Source organism: Caretta caretta, chromosome 2 (genome assembly GCF_965140235.1).
Source record: "Caretta caretta isolate rCarCar2 chromosome 2, rCarCar1.hap1, whole genome shotgun sequence".
Taxonomy (NCBI): Eukaryota; Metazoa; Chordata; order Testudines; family Cheloniidae; genus Caretta; species Caretta caretta.
In genome coordinates, this window is record NC_134207.1 from 185893314 (window position 1) to 185911702 (window position 18389).

The 18389-nt window shown below is 40.5% G+C and overlaps 2 protein-coding genes across 39 annotated transcripts in view; one reads left to right on the forward strand and one right to left on the reverse strand.

Moving 5' to 3' along the window:
* Positions 1 to 18389, reverse strand: part of LOC125631768 (uncharacterized protein T26G10.4) — a 33267-nt gene that overhangs the window by 11785 nt on the left and 3093 nt on the right. For 3 of the 5 annotated variants that reach the window (XR_007355053.2, XR_007355051.2, XR_012667163.1), the window contains exon 2: positions 16800 to 17083. The exons of the other annotated variants lie outside the window; for them this stretch is intronic. The gene's annotated coding sequence lies outside the window, so the exon portion shown is untranslated. Of the gene's footprint in view, positions 1 to 16799; positions 17084 to 18389 lie in introns of those variants that run through there. 5 annotated transcript variants of the gene reach the window in all.
* Positions 1 to 18389, forward strand: part of CLASP2 (cytoplasmic linker associated protein 2) — a 265828-nt gene that overhangs the window by 2061 nt on the left and 245378 nt on the right. For all 34 annotated transcript variants that reach the window (XM_048838896.2, XM_048838906.2, XM_048838922.2 and 31 more), the window contains exon 2: positions 10835 to 10913. In XM_048838896.2, the coding sequence (XP_048694853.1) occupies positions 10835 to 10913 (79 nt within the window). The remainder of the gene's footprint in view (positions 1 to 10834; positions 10914 to 18389) is intronic.

Below are 18389 nucleotides of genomic sequence, written 5' to 3' on the forward strand. Positions count from 1 at the left end.
AGTTGCTTTGCGCTTCAGTCAACTGGTGGCAGTGTTGGTCTGTAGTGCTGGACTCAAGTCTGTTAAGGGAGCATCAGGATTTTTTGTTTTTGTTTGCAGGGGTAGTTCCATATAAAAAATTGATTGCTGTGTACTTACGACTTTATCAGTCATTTTGAAGTGCCTCTCAAATTATTTCTGTTGCTTCAATAGTTCTCTGAAGATTGCAGCTCAACAGGCAAATATCAGAGCAGTTTGTACAGTATAGTAGTACATGTTTGTGATGGTGGCACAGTAATTAAACTTTTTTTTAGCATTTATGGATGTTACAGATCTGTGAATTATTTTATAACATTTACTCCTGTTTTTAGGATTGAGCTCTGAACACTTATCAGTTTCAGCTATTTTCACAAGCACATCAATTATTACAGGTCATGTTAGTGTAGAGATGGCTCCTTATTAAATATTTAGCATAATTGTGTGTTCTTGGCCTTAAATTGCTTATTTTAGGGTAGAGATATTTCATATAGGCACATAGCAAAATTGTGTAGGTTTGAAAGAGATAATGCTTTCAGTTTGGATGATGAGCAGCTGATAACATTTTTCTTAGCAGGATGGTAATTTAAAAAAAGTGTACACTTAAGATAGGCAACAAAGACAAGCATCACCTCTGTGTGTTCTATATAAAAGCTCATAAAAGATACCATTAGCTACAGATAAATAATGCTCTTTTCAAAGTGTAATTTCTTTCTCACATCAGAATGTTCTGTTTCCTTTAGATGTAAAGATGACTGGGTGCCTTGTTTAAGACTGGTAGAAAGGCAAGAAATATGTAGTATTTTAAATGATCAAATACTGTACTGTACAAATAGGGCTCTTACAGAGCTTAATAGACTTTAATAATGTAAAAGGCTTGCAGGCTAATTAGAATTCAGTTTTGCTTTCCCTAAGTGCACATTACTCCTATTGACATTGAGTTTTATACACACAAAGGGCAGAATTCCCTCCCCACTCCACCTTTCAGAAACAAAATAAAACAAGTATGCTACATCAACACAAGGGTAGTAGGAATGTAGGAATTGCAATACTGGGCTAGTCCAATTGCTCAGTTAATCCAGTAGCCTGTCTATGATGATGGTCACCACAAGATGCTTTAAAGGAAGATTAAGAATTTTCTCCTTGAGCTTGAGGAGTTTGTGTCTTCTATACTTATTTTATCTGACGCAACAGTGGAAGTTATCCATTTAACTGTTTTAAGTTTATTTTAATCATACTAGACTCTTGGCTTGAATGATAGTCCTGTGTTAATGAATTCCACAGGCTAATTGTGTAAGAATATGATTTTATTCATTTTCCAAGGGACTGTCATCTTGATTCTTTCAATGTTGAATGCATTTAAAAAATCTTAATCCTTCTGTACAGAGTTATTTAAAGTGTGCCCTTCATAACCTTTTGAGCTGTGAACTGAATGTAAACTGATAAGGTGTTGGATTCATGGGACCACAGATACACAATTTCAGTGTGGTTGCTGCTGCATCAGTAGAGTGAATTGCCAAGACACTAGTCATCTTCCTTGCAGCAGTGAAACTGAGGGGAAAAAAAACCTCCTATTTACATTAATTCTTATGGGGAAATTGGATTCGCTTAACATCATTTCGCTTAAAGTAGCATTTTTCAGGAACATAACTACAACGTTAAGTAAGGAGTTACTGCACCCCGATTTAATTTTTTTGTGGAGAAGCCTGCGGCCTCAGCTGCGTGTGTGGGGGGAAGCCCCCGAGCTGCGGCTTCTGCCGTTGCTCCTGGGGCCAGCTGCATTCGCTGCTGCTCGGACGGTTCCTAGAGCCAGCTGCGCAGTGCAGCTGGCTGAGGGGCTGCCCGAGCAGCTGGCTGCAGAGCCTCTCCCAACAGTGTCCGGTGTGGCTGTCCCCAGGACCAGCTGCTTGGGCTGTCCTCAGGTCAGTCACGCTGGCTGCTGTAGAAGTCATGGAGGGTCGCAGGAAGTCATGGCATCTTTGACTTCCGCAACCTCTGTGGCAAACACGGAGCCCTAATGATGATGCAGAAAAGGCAGAAGTGTTCAGTAAATATTTGTCTTGTATGTGGAAAGAAGCAGGATGAGGTACTCCTATCATATGATAAAGTGCTTTCCAGTCCATTAGTAATTGAGAATGTTAGTTGACATCTAATAGGGATATACATTTTTAAATCAGCAGGGCCAGATAACTTGCACCAAAGAATCCTAAGAGTTGGCTGCAGTCTTTGGTCTGATGATAATTTTTAATAAATTTTGGAATATGGGGGAAATTTCAGAAGACTGGAAGAATGCTAAATGTTGTGTCAGTATTCAAAAAGGGCAAGTGGGATGACCCAGGTAACTGGAGGCCAGTTAGCCTGACATAAATCCTGGGCAAAATGATGGAAAAGCTGATAACGGATTAAACTGATAAAGTATTCAAGGATAGGAATATAGTTAATGCCAGTCAACATAGTTTTACGGAAAATAGGGCTTGTCAAACTTGATTTCATGTTTTGATGAGATTACAAATTTAGTTGAGAAAGGTAGCTGCATGGACGTAATATACTTACTTTTGTAATGCATTTGACTTAGTATCACATGATATTCTAATTAAAATGTTAGGAGAATATCAATAGAGCACATGTTAAATAGATAAAGAACTGGCCAACTCACATCTCAAAAGTAGTTGTCAAAGGGGAACTATCATTGAACGAGGGTGTTTCTAGTGGGCATCCACAGGGATCTGAAGCTATTCATCATTTACGTCTGTGATCTGAAGTAACTATAAAGTTAGTGAAGTTAAAATTTGCAGATTATGTAACGTTGGCAGAATGGTAAATGATGATGCCAGGCAGTCATACAGAGCTGGAACCATACAGCTAAATGTAAAGTTACACATTTAGGAACAAGAAATGCAGGCCATACCTACAAAAGGGGGGAATGCATCCTGGTAAGCAAGAACTATGAAAAGGATTTAGGGATCATAGTGAACAAGCAACTGAATGTAAGTTCCCACTCAGATGCTATGGCAAAAAAGGCTAATGCTACATTTGGATGTGTAACAGGGGTGTAGCGAACAGGAATAGGGAGAAGATTTAGTCTTTATGGCATTGGTGAGACAGTTCTGGTATCCATGTTTTAAAAAGCATGTTGACAAATTTGAAGAGGGTGCAGAAAAGAGCCACAAAAGATTTGAGGGCTGGAAAAAATTCCTTAGTTACTTGATTAGTGTGTAGGTACCTTCACGGGGAGAAAATATCAAGCACCAAAGGGCTCTTTAATCTAACAGAGAGAGACAACAAGAACCAATGTCTGGAAGCCATAGTCAGACACATTCTAACTGAAAATAAGGCACAGTTTTGTAGCAATTATGGTAATTGACCATTGGATCAGATTATCAAGGATCTCTTGACCTAGTCATATAAAGACATACTTTAGCCAAACACAAGTTTTTGGGCTCCAATACAGGAGTAACTGGGTGAAATGTAATGGACTGTGTGATATACAGGAGATCAGACTAGATGATCTTATTGTCCTTTCTTGTCTTAAACTCTACAGATCTCTGATAAAATAGTTTCCCTTGGTTCTGCCTCATGTCCATTGTATGAAGTGCCTCTTCTGGAACAAGAATAAGCGTTCAATACTGGGGTTACTGAATCATTTGTAGATTCTAGCCTCAATCGAGGGGCAAAAACAAGTAGTCTTTTTGTTTCCGTAAAAGTAATCCTAGAGTTTCTGATACAAGTTTTTTTCACAAAGTCTAAAAAGCTTTACTTCAGTTTGTCTCAGTACCGTATTGTGCCATGCACCCTGTTTTCTCCTATTGCCATGTTCAGTTGTATTTTTCACTCCTTTGTAATTTTGGCTCTTATCTTTCACTAATAGTTGTGGAGTTAGGATGTTCTAAAGTGACACTTCAGGTCTTTAGACCTGCTGTAATAGCTGTCTCTGGTGTCTCCCCGTTTTCTGACACTCGAGGTAATCTTCCTGCCAGAGTGAAAGCCATGAGAAAGGATTGTAGACTTTCTATTTCATTGTAGATTCTTATTTTCACTTTTGTAGGTAAAGTGATCTCTACAGACCATTCCTGCACTAAGCCCAGTTTAGAATACTGAACTTTGCAAAAAGCAATTGATCTCTTTTCCTTTATTTGGGTCATAAGCCTTTTGACCAGTGAGAAATATATTTTCATTTTCTGTGAGTAACCTGCACTGTAGCCTTCATATTAACTATGCTAATTTGTGGAAGTTCTGCCTTGTGTTTTAAGCCACATGGAAGGACCACAAAACCCTTCAACTTCTCTTTTGCCAGGTGGATCAAATTATTCTATTTTTCAGCTAGATAAGTAATCTAGGAATCTGCTTTGAGATTTTGGTACTCATTCTGTCAAAGATAGTGTAATGTTTTGAGGGAGAAATGTCAGCTCTTATGAAAAACTGCAAGGATGTTTCCCGGTGATCAGTGTTTTTTCTAAACATTTAGAAATTTGAGTTGCTATCCTCTTAGGATATAATTTTTGGGTAACAAAGCCTGTTGTCTTTTCTTGCTGTCTGTTGGGATGAAGCTGTACATTGTGTATACATTAAAAACAAATCCTTTAATTGTTGAGTTCAAAACAATGTGAGTAGCTTTTGAAGCATCTTTTAAATCTCAGGCTAATTCTAGTATGAGGGGGTTAATCAGTGGAAATGTTTTGATCCACAGTTGCTTCTTGACTTCCTGTATTTTTACTGGTTATTTTTGTTTTGACAATTTTGGTATCTTCTCTCTATTGTTGATGGATAAATGGGCACTGCTGATCCAAGACAGGTGAGAATCTAGGGAGAATTCTGTAAGGGGTAGTAGGACAAGACATGATACTCTGAGAGCATTCCTCTTGGTACCCCTCTTATTTGTTCCCCACTTTAGTACTCCTATCCTTAGCAGTGTTGGCCTTACTGGATGCCCTGGGATGTACAGCCTTATGTACACAATCCTACATCATCTGTTGTCCCCAGGATTAGATCCTCCTCCTCCCCAAAGAGGCAATATAGACCTTTCCAGCTAGGTGAATTAGTGTAGTCTCAGATCCTGAAAAGACAGGAGAAAAAGGCATTCCAGGACCTCATCAGATGCCTTGCAGAGGCTGTGTGCGTTTCTTTGCTCAGCAGGTCTGCTATGCCAATAAATGAAGGACTGTTGGAGCCTGCATATAACCTATGGCATATTCCATCATCAATACTGGCCACATGCAAGTGAGTAGACCAAATGTCTCTTCCAAGGGGTTTGAATAGTTTAATTCCCACTCAGTACTAGGTTTGCTGATAGTGGCTGTGGCCAAGGCGTGTTCAAAACAACAAGGACCTCCTGTGTCCACATCCAGGAAGAAGGACCTGAAGAAACTAGGCCTCTTTAGGAGCAAGGTTTACTCACTGGCCAGCCTCCAGATGTGCATGGATAATTATCGAGCCCTATTCTCCCAAGGATACATTTACGTTGCAGCCAGAAGTGTGCATCCCAGGTTGCATAGACAGACAAGCTCACAGCTAGCACAAGATAGTGTGCCAATAATAACAGTGTAGCCTTGCGTGGCAGCTTGGGTTAGCCTCCTGTGTACATAACGAGCGGGTCCAGACGGATTCAACTACTTGAACTGGGAAAAGCTGTCTCAATTCATAGACAAGCCACCACAGGAACATTGAGAGGAATTGAAAGCCATTGTAACTGAGGGTCACTTGATAGGCCGCACTTTCCTACAGGCTGTGTTGTATGTGCCTGATATGGTGATACATACTATGACAACATTGGTGGCCATGAGGTCTTCCTCGTTCCAGGTGTCGGGGATCCTCAGCATGGTCCAAATTACAGTCAAGAACTTTCCTTTTGAGGGCAGTGAACCCTGTAACAAATGAGGTCCACTGTTCGTTAAAGGACTCCATGGCTACTTCATGTTCACTGGACCTAAATGTTCCAGCGCCAAGGACAGTAATCTTGCTTCAGGCAACGTCCCTCTGCCCAGTACTATTACCAAACCCAGAAGACCTTAGAGCCACCGAGAAGGAAAGTTCAGTGTAGGTGACCCTTTAGTTTATTCCTCTGAAGATGCAGCTCTTCAGCCAGGCAGTAGGTTCGATACCTGTGTTGAGAGTCGAGCAGAATCTCTTGAGGATTGATTCCCTTCTCTCCCCTCCTCACCCAACCAGCAGCTGCCTTTTATTTTTCAGAAGTCTGGACTTGATCATTTATGACCAGTGTGTCCTGGAAATTGTAAACAAGGGCTATTCTATCCAATTTCAGTCCTTTCAAGTCCCTTACCCTCTTCCGCATCCCTTTTCAGGGACTTTTTTCACAGGATACTGTTACAAAAAGAGGTGGACGCCCTTCTACAACTTAGAGCAGTAAAGGAGGTGCCTTTAGAATTCAGGGGCAAAGGTTTTTATTCCCATTATTTTCTCATCCCAAGAAAAAAAGGGTGGGCAGCGCATTCTGGACCTTTCACATCTCAACAAATTATCCACTGTTTCAAGTTCAGGATTGTGAACTCATTCCCTCATTAGATCCTTATGACTGGCTTGTGGCTCTCAACCCACAAGCTCCTGTTTTTACAACTCCATTCATCCAGCCAAATGGAAATATCTCAGATTATTAGTAAGAACATCTCACTAGCAATACAGTCTCTGATCTTTCCACAGCACAGAGTATTCACCAAGTGCTTGGCAGTCATGGCAGCTTGTCTAAGGAGACAAGAAATCCGGGTCTACCCATGTGTCAACAACTAACTGATTTGAGGAAGACCACCTCAGCAAGTGACCAACTTGATCCAAGAACTCTTAAAACTCCTCACTGCCCTGGGCTTTAAAATCAACAGAGACGTTCATGCTTACTCTGACTCAAAGCATAGTTCATTGGAGCAGTGTTAGATTCCAGATCAGTGAGTTTACCATAAGAAAGATTCCAAATGATGATGAACCTCATCAACCAACTTAAAGATTACCCCAAGACACTAGGAGTAATGCCTCACTCTTGGGACGCATGGCCTGATACACCTGTGTGATGAGATTTGCCAGACCTCACCTATGCTCCATTCAGGAGCAGTTGAAATCATTGTGTCTGAACAGCAGGCATCACATGAACAATGATACTCACAGACCAGGAAGAACTCCTCATAAAACTGGTGGAAAGACCTCTTCAGGTGTGGAATGGAATACCTGTACTTACTAAGAAGCTGGTGACACACACTTCCATTTAGGGATAGGGAGTTCCTCTAGATCACCTTCAAACTCAAGATACATAAAGTAAACATAGGTCCTCCCTCTGCTTCTAATCCACCTACAGCTCAGAGCCATCCACCTGGCATGCAAAGCATTCCTATCCGAACTCCATAGATCCATGTAACTTCATCATAACTAGGCATTATGCCAGCTGATGAGACAGCAGGATTGTCTCTACTCTGTTAGGAGGCCATTTTGACTTTGGGATTGGTGCACTCTGAATTGGATCACACCAGTGGCTCTGCACCTTCCCAGTGTTCAGAATATGTTGGCAGATCAGATCATCAGGCAGTTCTCAGGCAACCATGAGTGGCCCCCAAAGACAGTCCTACAGAACATGTTTCATAAGTGGGGGTGTCTATCAATATACCTCTTTGCCCTGTAGACCAGAACAAATGTCACATTTTATTTCAGAGGGCGTGCAAGTCCAGGGCTCCTTGACAGACATTTTCTCATCTCTCAGACATCTAAGCTAATTGTATGCCTTTCCACCAATCCCTATGATACTGAGGATTCTGAGGAAGATATTACATAGCACAGGAATGATGATTATGATTATAGCCCGAGGTAGTTCTGATATTCAGATCTGATGATCATTTCAATACAGCCCCTCTTCATCTTATCTGCCCTGCCTGTGTCTCACAGAACAATGTTCAGATGAAGTTGGATAGCTGACATGCTGGCTGGATGATGTCCACCACAAGAAGCTGTTGAGCTGAAGGTCAGAACATTTTGCTCCAAAGCAGAAAAGTCTTAGCTGGTGGGAAAGGAATATAGTGGCCCCTTTAAGGGGTCACCCTCTTGGTGTGGCTGCAGACTAGGGATGGTTAGGGCAGGACGTAATCATCTGACTAGGTGGGTAGGCTGGTGGGACTCATGTAAGCCATTGGCCCCTGCCTGCATGGGGGAAGGTACATAAACTCTGTTCCTCCATCTTGAACCAATGTCACACCTAAATTAGCAGCACCCACCATCCCACCCTGTTTTTTTGGTCTGGTGAGGAAGTTGTGCTAGTTTCCTTTTTTGGGATTGGGGAGAAGTTTTTCTCACTGCTGGATGGCTGGTTTTCACCTTCCTAGCAGGAGCTCAGTGATCCTATGGTGTACGTCAGAAGGTAATGTTAGTGTTGTCATAGTTTAGCACATGTCAGGTGTCCAGTGCAGGTACTGATTTCATGGGTGGTCTGGTTCCTTGATAAATTGGAAGTGAACTAGAGTGGAAGGCATCCTGCAAAGAGGCTGTGTAATGGATTTGGGGCTCCTAATATCTGGTACTCTGAAGAGACAACTCCCTTTCTCTTGCTTCTTGACCATCGTATTAGAGGAGGGTGTTTTGGGGTCCAAGCAACAGGTTGGGGATCAGTTTTGTGTGTGCCTGAAGGCTGACTGCAGCTCTTCATCTGGAAACAATTAGAAAGGAATCATGACCCACACTGTGAATTATTGCTGGATAGTTCCCAGAATAGCTAAATTAATAAAGATGCAGCCTATTAAAATATCCCTTACATCTTGACTGTTACATGTCCAGGACAGTATTTTCTTTGTATCTGCGGAAGAGACTACTGATGTCAAAAGCTGGTTTAGCGCTTCAGTAAAATCTGATTCCAGGTGCATAACAAATTACTTACACCAGTTCAGTGCCTTAACTTTTTAAAACTTCAGCAGCAAACATATACAACTTGAATGGTTCAACTCCAACCTTGAAAATAATTATGGGTGATGTGATTTGATAGCTGAGTGTAGATGTCCATGTTATAATAGCATCTTCCTCTTCAGGAGTTAGGCATCTACCCTGGTAATTTGTGTTGAGGATATTGGCAAGAAAATGAGGTGGGTAAGTGCTTGCTCCATTTGCTTCTTCACTGCCTGAAATTTAACTTTGTTTAGTGTTGCTTCCTGCAGCGTTGCTTAAAATTATTTCCAAATTTCAACAGCATCAGCAATAGAGCCCCTATATTTCTGTAGATTGTACAAAGCTTTGGAAACAGGTTTCAGTATATTAAGCTTATCTTCTACATTTCACTTAAGTCCTATGTTGACTACTTTTGCTGTGTGTGATGAGTTCCCCGGAGTGCAACCTGAAACTGGGGTACTGCTGAGCCTTCTGGTGTACCAACCTGGGCTCTCTCTCACACTGTGATGCTGTGACAAGCTGCAAACCTCTCCAGCTACTGTACATACACAGCCATCTAAAGGCAGGGATACACCCACCTGAGTTAAATGAATGTTTCTCCTACCCACTCATGAACTAACAATACAGAGAGTCCAGAGAATTCCCACAGATCCCCAGCCCAGGACCCCAGAGCTGTATCATCCTGCCTTGGTCAGAAGCCTGACCAGTGTAAGTTTGTACCCATTCTGCCCATCCCTCAATGTGGAGAGGATGTGCACCAGCTTTTGCATGCTGCACAGATTTCCCAAGCACTTCAACCAAAACACACTGTTTTAGGTAAAATATTAAACAGATTTAGTAACTACAGAAAGATAGATTTTTTTTAAGTGATCATAAGTAATAAACATACAGATCAATTGGTTACCTAAGAAATAAAAGTTAAAATTGTAATCTGAGTTCTATAAACTAGACAAGATTTGAATCAAGGAGTGTCTCACCCTGATGGTATAGTGCCTTAATACAAGCTAGGATTCTCCTTTCCAGGCTGGGACCATCTCCGCCATTCCAAATCTTTCTCAACCAGACGTGCTTCCACGGAGTTGGTGGGGGAGAGAGGCCAAATGATGATATCGCTTCTCCTTCTTTATAGGTTCTTCCAGCTTGCTGAAGCAAAGTGATTGTTAGAGAAATATTTTATAATTTGAATGTTTTACCTTACTCCTGGCATCCCTGAGTGTTTGGCTAAATTTTTTTAATTGCATGATTACTCACAATTAATTTTTTTAATTGCGTGATTAATTTTAAGATTGGGAAACAGGAATAGAAATAATCTTAAAAGTACTTGAAAGTTCTGGCAAGTACAATAAGATATTACTAAGTGATCTTCATGGTTAAAGATAGGATGTCCACGTGTGCTTTCAACTGCATAGTGAAATGCCTAGGCAGCTGGCCAGAATGCTTTTAAAAATGACCTCTTTAGTCCAGAGGTCATGTGACCTAGAGTGATCATAGGGCTGGGAACCTTACATCAATTATGTTTCTACGTCTGCTACTGACTGTATCTGTTGTTCCTTTAGCAAATTAATTTTAAGTAAATCATTGTCAATTACAAATGCAAAAATTAGATGACTCATTTGAGTTTAAATCCATTATAGGTGAAAATATGAAAATGTTGCATTCCTAAAAATTGCTCCCTTTTGGCTGAAGAATGCAAAAGGTACTGAAAAATCCAAAGTGCAGCATATTATGTAAACATACTAGATCGAGCCTAAATATAGTATTAAAATTATTCACCTTATATAAAACCTTTAGAAAGTAATTGTCAGCTCTCTAATTCGAATATTGATCTGATGATTCAATATGGGTGACTACATCAGTTGCCAGTTTAGGTATTTATAGACAGATTAGAATATATTATAAAGAACTGTCTAGTGATATACTATATATATCTAATACTTTCTTTTATTTTCTACAGGTGGCGTTAGTTGGATTAGATGTCCTAGGTGCCTTTGTTGACAGACTATCAGGACACTTTAAATCCTATGTACCAACTGGTGAGTGAAGTACCAGTCAATTCTCCTTTTCCTTCAAAGAAAAATGTAGGAAAAAAGTGTTGTTTTCTTAGTAAACATTCTTATTTTAGTAACTATATCTGACAAATGGCTGAGAACTTTTGGAGGTAACTATCACACTAATCAGAAACACACACTCACACTAAAAAGCATATATCTGCAGGATGAGGGCCTATATGCCCCATTAGGGGTTGACTTATACATACATAATATTGACAAGTTAATATAAGTATGTACTTTACCTTAATATTTTAAGACAGCTATATCGTGATTCTTCGAGATTCCAAGAATTTTTTGGCATCAATTTCTTGCTACACAGTTGTTTACTCTTCTCCATTATCTAAAGTTGTATAACAACTTGATTGTATTACTTTAAAATTGCATTAATAAATTGCAGTTTCTATTTGTACAAGCCTGTGTATGGCTTCATGAGCCATGGCATTAAGGGGTAGGCTGGGTCCCCAAGGATAACTATAGGCATTTCAACATCCCCAGCAGTTATTTACTGGTCTGGGAAGTAAGTCCCTTCCTGCAGCTGTTCAAACAGACCAGAGTTCTAAAGATGCGAGCGTCATGTACCTTTCCCGGCCATCCCACGTTGATGTCGGTGAAACGTCCCTTGTGATCCACCAGTGCTTGCAGCACCATTGAAAAGTACCCCTTGTGGTTTACGTACTGGCTGCCAGGGTGGTCCAGTCCCAAGATAGGGATATGCGTTCTATCGCCCCACGACAGTTAGGGAATCCCATTGCAGCAAAGCCATCTACTATGACCTGCACCAGAGTCACCACCCTTGATAGCAGCAGCTCAGTGATTGCATCGGCTACTTGCATCACAGCAACCCCCACAGTAGATTTGCCCACTCCAAATTGATTTCCCGCTGACCGGTCGCTGTCTGGCATTGCAAGCTTCCAGAGGGCTATCGCCACTTGCTTCTGAACTCTGAGGGCTGCTCTCATTTTGGTATTCTTGTGCTTCAGGGCAGGGGAAAGCAAGTCACAGAGTTCCATGAAAGTGCCCTTACGCATGTGAAAGTTTCGCAGCCACTGGGAATCATCCCAGACCCACAACACTGTGCGGTCCCACCAGTCTGTGCTTGTTTCCCGAGCCCAGAATCGGCATTCCACGGCATGAGCCTGCCCCATTGCCACCAGGATGTCCAAATTGCTGGGGCTCGTGCTTTGAGAGAAGTCTGTGTCCATGTCCTCATCGCTCTCGTCATCGCGGTGCCGTCTCCTCCTCGCCTGCTTTTTCAGGTTCTGGTTCTGTACATGCTGCAGGATAATGCGTGAGGTGTTTACAATGCTCATAACTGCTGTGGTGATCTGAGCGGGCTCCATGCTTGCCATGGTATGACTTCTGCGGGAGAGCAGAGTTGCAGCGGAAGTGGTGGCTAAAGACGGATGCCACGAGAATAGATATTTATAGAGAACGACGAGAGGACCTGCGAGGTGGATTCATGAGAGCAGAGTTTCAGTGGAAGAGGTGGAGGATGACATTTCCAGAGGAAGAACACATGTACCCGGGAGCCCATGACAGACAACACGGAGAAATTCACTATTGAGACAATAGCAGGAGAGCAGAGTTGCAGCGGAAGCGGTGTATGACGACGATTAGCAGCACCCGGGAGGATCAGAACGGATCCCCTGAGCTGCAGGAGAGCAGAGTTGCAGGGGAAGTGGTGGATGACAGTGGTTAGCAGACCTACTGTACCGTCTGCTGCCAGCAGCACCCAGGACACAACAGCGGTGGTGTCGGTGAGCTGAGCTGAGCAGGCTGCACGCTTGCCGTGGTATGGCATCTGCTCGGAAAAAAGGCGCGAAACAATTGTCTGCCTCTCCTTTCACGGAGGGAGGGGTGACTAATGACATGTACCCAAAACCATCCACAACAATGTGTTTGCCCCATCAGGCACTCGGAGCTTAACCCAGAATTCCAGTGGGTGGCAGAGACTGCGGGAACTGTGGGATAGCTACCCACAGTGCACCTCTCCATCAGTCGATGCTAGCCACGGTAGTGAGGACGCACTCCGCCGACTTAATGTGCTTAGTGTGGACATACGCAATCAACTGTATAAAATCGTTTTCTAAAAATCAACTTCTATAATATCGACCTAATTTCATAGTGTAGACATACCCTTAGTTGGTAGCTCTCATCTCTGGGCCAGAAGGTCAGGAGCTCAATGTCGCACTAAGATTTTGAGTCGTTGCTGATTTTGACAATGCAGAACAGTAAATAGTATAAATATTAATTTGTAGATGCCTATAAGTACATGCATCTGGGAGCTTTAAAATATAATTGAAAACATGATAAAAAGGCAGCTTTCTAAATCCTAGAGCATGAACACCTTCCATCATACAATAAGACAACACACAATATACTTAATATAAGAAACATGCTTAATGTAAGAAATGAGTATCAGATGTATTTGTCTTACATTTAGGGAGCGTTCTGGAGTTATGCAATAAATCTTCATTGGAGAAGGCCTTGCTTTCCATCATCTCAGGATTAAACCTGGGCTTTAATGTGATTTTTATTTTTTTTATTTATTTTTATATCATACTTTTGGTGTGCACAGTTGAACAGATATGTAAGTCAAGTCTTTGCTCAGAAGAGTTTACAATTTGAATATTTTACTATGTTGGTGTTGGAATAAAAATAATGCCACTCTACCCTAAGCTGTGAACCCTGCATATCTGCTCGGTGCAAACAGCATAAGTAGATGCTGATAAGTTTTCCCCAGCCCACCTGTGATGCATTTTATCCAAGTTGAGCATGAGAGCTTGTCTAAACTTAACTTTCACCGGTTTAATTCCACTTAAAATGGCAGCTTCAGTTAAACCGCTTCTACTTTATGTAGAGCAGGCCTTAAATTGCCAAGTGAAATCTGCTTTGGGAGAACCAGGGGAATTCCAGGAGAGGACAGAACTTTTGCCTTTATGTGTATTCACTGTTTATATGCCAGGTTGATGAGAAATAAGTTTAACCAAGAGCCAGTTTTTCTCCAGTCCATCCATGTGCAAAATCACTTCTGTGGTTGTTAATGAAGAAGGAAAGAGACCTGAATTACATTACCCTAGTAACAGGTTTCAGAGTATCAGTAGTAGTTTCTCTTTTCAGCCATCTCTCTGTAAAACACTGCTATGTTGTTGCACTGTATATTCAGTGTTAAAAGCTTCTTGCACACTTGTGCATAACTAAGCCTGAACTAGTCAAATAATGCTCTCTTGGGTGTGACCATACTGTGTTTAAACAGTCTGGGTTATAGAAGAAAATATTTCAAATCCATATCTCGGCTCTATGAATAGCAGTACTGCTTATTTGAGAGGGTGTAGGACTAGGAAATCATCCTATAAACTTTGTGGCTGAACCCAAAGCTCCCATGGTCAAGCAGTGGGAAAGAATCAAAATTATGATTCTTTGCAAACTCCAGCTGTGACATTTTAACAGATATGGCACTGCCTGTTATGGTCATAGTTCGTGATGTGCGCTGATGGCCAGTTGTGTATTGCAGATTTACACTTCAGGCTGGCAGTGTGATATGGGGAGTGAGGAAGGGCTTCTATTACTAGACAGGAGAATATTAAGGGAGAGAGAAGAGCATAAGATCTCCAAATAGAAGACAAGATGGCTATAGCAACATTGAGTCTTTTTCTTAGCAAATGTGTATGTTCTCTAATATGCCTCTTTCAATCTGTGACTTTGCTGGATCTCATCATACATGTAGATTAGAGATGGAGAGAGCTTTTCCAATCAACTCTTAAATATTACTTTGAAAATTGAAAATGCTGATGCAAACCATTCTTTCCCCTCTCCTTTTTCTTCATATATATACTCCAGGACGTAGTCTTTGTGGTTTGCCATTCTTACTCGAAAACAGTGTCACAGTCTTAATGTACTCAAGTATGATCACTTATTATATTAAGCACCATTCTGTCCCATTATTGTGAGATTAAATTGGTACTATTTTTTATATAATAGTGTTGGGTATTTTTTTAAATCCACCTTATCCCAACTGGAAATTTCAGTCTGCTTTTTTGGTGTATATTATTTTGTTTAATGAAATAAGAAATTGAAGGGTTTGTCATCTGCCAAAAAAAAAAAAAAATCCTGCATTTTCTCACTTCATGCCTTGTGTTTTTGAGATATTGGAATGTTCCTATGCATGATACTTACACTCCCAGTAATAACTGACCTAACGCATTACCTAAGCATAACCTGTCAAAACATGGGCCTGCAGTTACATTGGAATGTAGTTCTTTAAAGGTGGGGCAAGGGGAATAACTGTCATTTAAGACATTTGCTCACTTAAGAATAAACAAGGGTTTTGCTGAGGAGTGAAAGCAAAACAAATGCATTGTTACCTATATAGCTTTATGAACTACCTATATCCCATAAATTAGTTTTAGCCAGGGTCACTAACACAGGCATTTTAATATGACCTGAATTGCACATTAGTAACCTTTGTGTGGAGATATACCATAGGGTAAAGGAGAATGAATTCAGTTTCCTAGGCAACAATCTTGCATTGTAGTGAGTGTGTTTTACCCTTTCTTTTCAGATTAACCATATTACACATTCTTTGCAGCTATCATCAATATTGATATTTCTGGGAGTTTTGAGAGAGATGAAATGCTGAAATGATTTTTATAAATATCTTCATTGAAGGTGATTGAACTGTTTCACTACCAAAGAGATTATTGTAGAAGTCTAGGGATACCTGGTAATAAGAACAGAGAGGTATGTTCTGGAGAAATGAAGCAAATTAAGCAGCATTTTTTAAGAAGTGTCTGTCTTTGAAACAGTGTAGGGCTCTATTGTAATTTAACAACTACTTCATGAAGATGTGGTTAAAACAAAATGCAGAGATTACATAAACATGCATTTGTTTTTTCCACCACATTCCATGGCTTGCAAAAATGATTGAAGTATTTTTAAAGGAGTGGTACATAAGAGGACAAAAAATAAGAATAAATGTATGGAGAAATGTCACAAAAATAGTGCTTTGAAACTCTGTATAAGTCCTCGTTCACCAGAGTTAACTCTGTTTTTTCTATGCTGCACTGTTCACAGCCAAAGATCAAATAAGAGTCCCAACATCTGTGAACTGCTGAGATTCTTCAGTACAGTGATTATGGTTAGAGGAAGGGGTAAGAATTAATTTGAGGGATGAGGTTAACGGTTTTGCCTCCTTTTGGGGGGAAAAAAATGTTCTTCTGAGAGTACTTAATGAAGACTATAGCTTTCTAACATACCGTCAAAGTTAAGACTAAGGTGTGCAGAAGTGACTAGTGATTCTGGGTGCCTCAATTTTTCTGTAACCAACTTGAGACGTATGAAAGGGGCCTGATTTTCAGAGAGTAGGTTCTCAGAAAATTGAGGCTTTCAGAATTGCTAGCCATTTTTTAAAATCTTGGCCTAAATCATATCCTGCTTGAATGTCGCTTTTCCTCACCTAGTAGTTCAATATTTGTTAATATGGAACCAACGTAACATCAAAATATAGTTAGGAAACAATTTCTGGTTAGGAATTCTTTTGTTGTTGCCACAGAAAATGGAGAGAGTAAAGAATAACAATAGAGGACTAATTAATATATCCAACCTTTCTTAGTAAATATGAAACCCTGCCTTGAACAAACTTCTTCACTTGCATTCCAGAATCTGTTAGATTATTTCAGCTTTAATTTACAAGAGACTTTTCTGTGTTTATTAAATTGTTCTTGAGGCTGTGATATGATATTTCCTGTTAAATTCCATGTGCAGCCTTACAAGACTTGTCATGAAATACATCTTAAGAATCTGCAAACTGAGTAAGGGAGAAACAGAATGAACCAGAAATCATTTTAAGCACTGTGTAAAAACCTCATTTTATTATAACAGCTTGAAAATTTATATATTTTACCATCCCAGGTACCATATCTACTTGTTAACATTTTACTTATAATTTTGATTTAAAAAAAAGTCTTAATACTTTTTAATGAAAAGGAAATGCTTAATATGGGCTAGTAGATGAGAATAATCCTTTAAGGTTATATATAGTTGTTGCTTGCTTCAGAGTGAGACAGCAGATGCTGGATATTTAAGTTTTCTGTAACATGTTGTAGGATAAGCAGTCATTGGATAAGAGGGAAGGTCCTCCCACCTATTGATAACTGGTTAAAAGATAGAAAACAAAGCGTAAGAATAAATGGACAGCTCTCAGAATGGAGAGAGGTAAATTTTGGTGTCCCCCAGGAGTCTGTACTGGGACCAGTGCTGTTCAACATATTTATAAATGATGTGGAAAAAGGGGTAAATGGTAAGGTGGAAAATTTGCAGATGGTACAAAATTACTCAAGATAGTGGAGTCCAAAGCAGACTGTGAAGAATTACAAAGGGATCTCACAACACAGCGGCAGATGAAATTCAGTGTGGATAAAGGCAAAGTAATGCACCTTAGAAAACATAATCCGAACTATCCATACAAAATGGTGGGGTATAAATTAGCTGTTACCACTCAAGAAAGAGATCTTGCAGTCACTGTGGATAGTTCTCTGAAAACATCTACTCAACATGCAGCAACGGTCAAAAGTAACAATGTTAGGAACTGTTAAGAAAGGGATAGATAAAACAGAAATATCATAATGCCACTGTATAAATCCATGGTATGCCCACATCTTGAATATTGCATGTAGATCTGGTCTCCCCATCTCAAAAAAGATGTATTAGAATTGGAAAAGGTACAGAGAAGAGCAACAAAAATTATTAGAGATATGGAACGGCTTCCATATGAGGAGAGATTAAAAAGACTGGGACTTTTCATCTTGGAAAAGAGATGAATCAGAGAAGATATCATAGAGGTCTATAAATTCTTGACTGGTGCAGAGAAAGTGAATAAGGAAATGTTATTTACTCCTTCACATAACACAAGAACTAGGGGTCACTTAATGAAATTAATAGGCAGCAGGTTTAAAACATACGAAAGGAAGTATTTCACACCACATAGTCAACTTGTGGAACTTGTTGTTGGAGATGTTATGAAGGCCAAAACTGTAACAGAATTCAAAAAGGTTTCAGAGTAGCAGCCATGTTAGTCTATATTCTCAAAAAGAAAAGGAGTACTTGTGGCACCTTAGAGACTAACAATTAAGGTGCCACAAGTACTCCTTTTCTTTTTGAGAATTCAAAAAAGAACTAGATAAGTTCATGGAGGATCGGTAGAGCCCTGCACAGATACAAAATTTATATCTGCAGATATAAATTTTGTATCTATGTGTGGCGCTGTAGGGATCCACTGGGAACCACAGTGGCGAAAGCAGCAGCCTATCAGGCCGCCACTCCCAGGAGCCAGCGCCCCGAGCCGGCAGCTCCTCCGGCATGGCTGTACTGGCCCCAACCCTGCTCACTGGCAGCTGTCCCTGGTTGCGTTAGTGCATTGGGTCGGGCTAGGGGCAGTATAGCCATGCTGGAGGAGCTGCT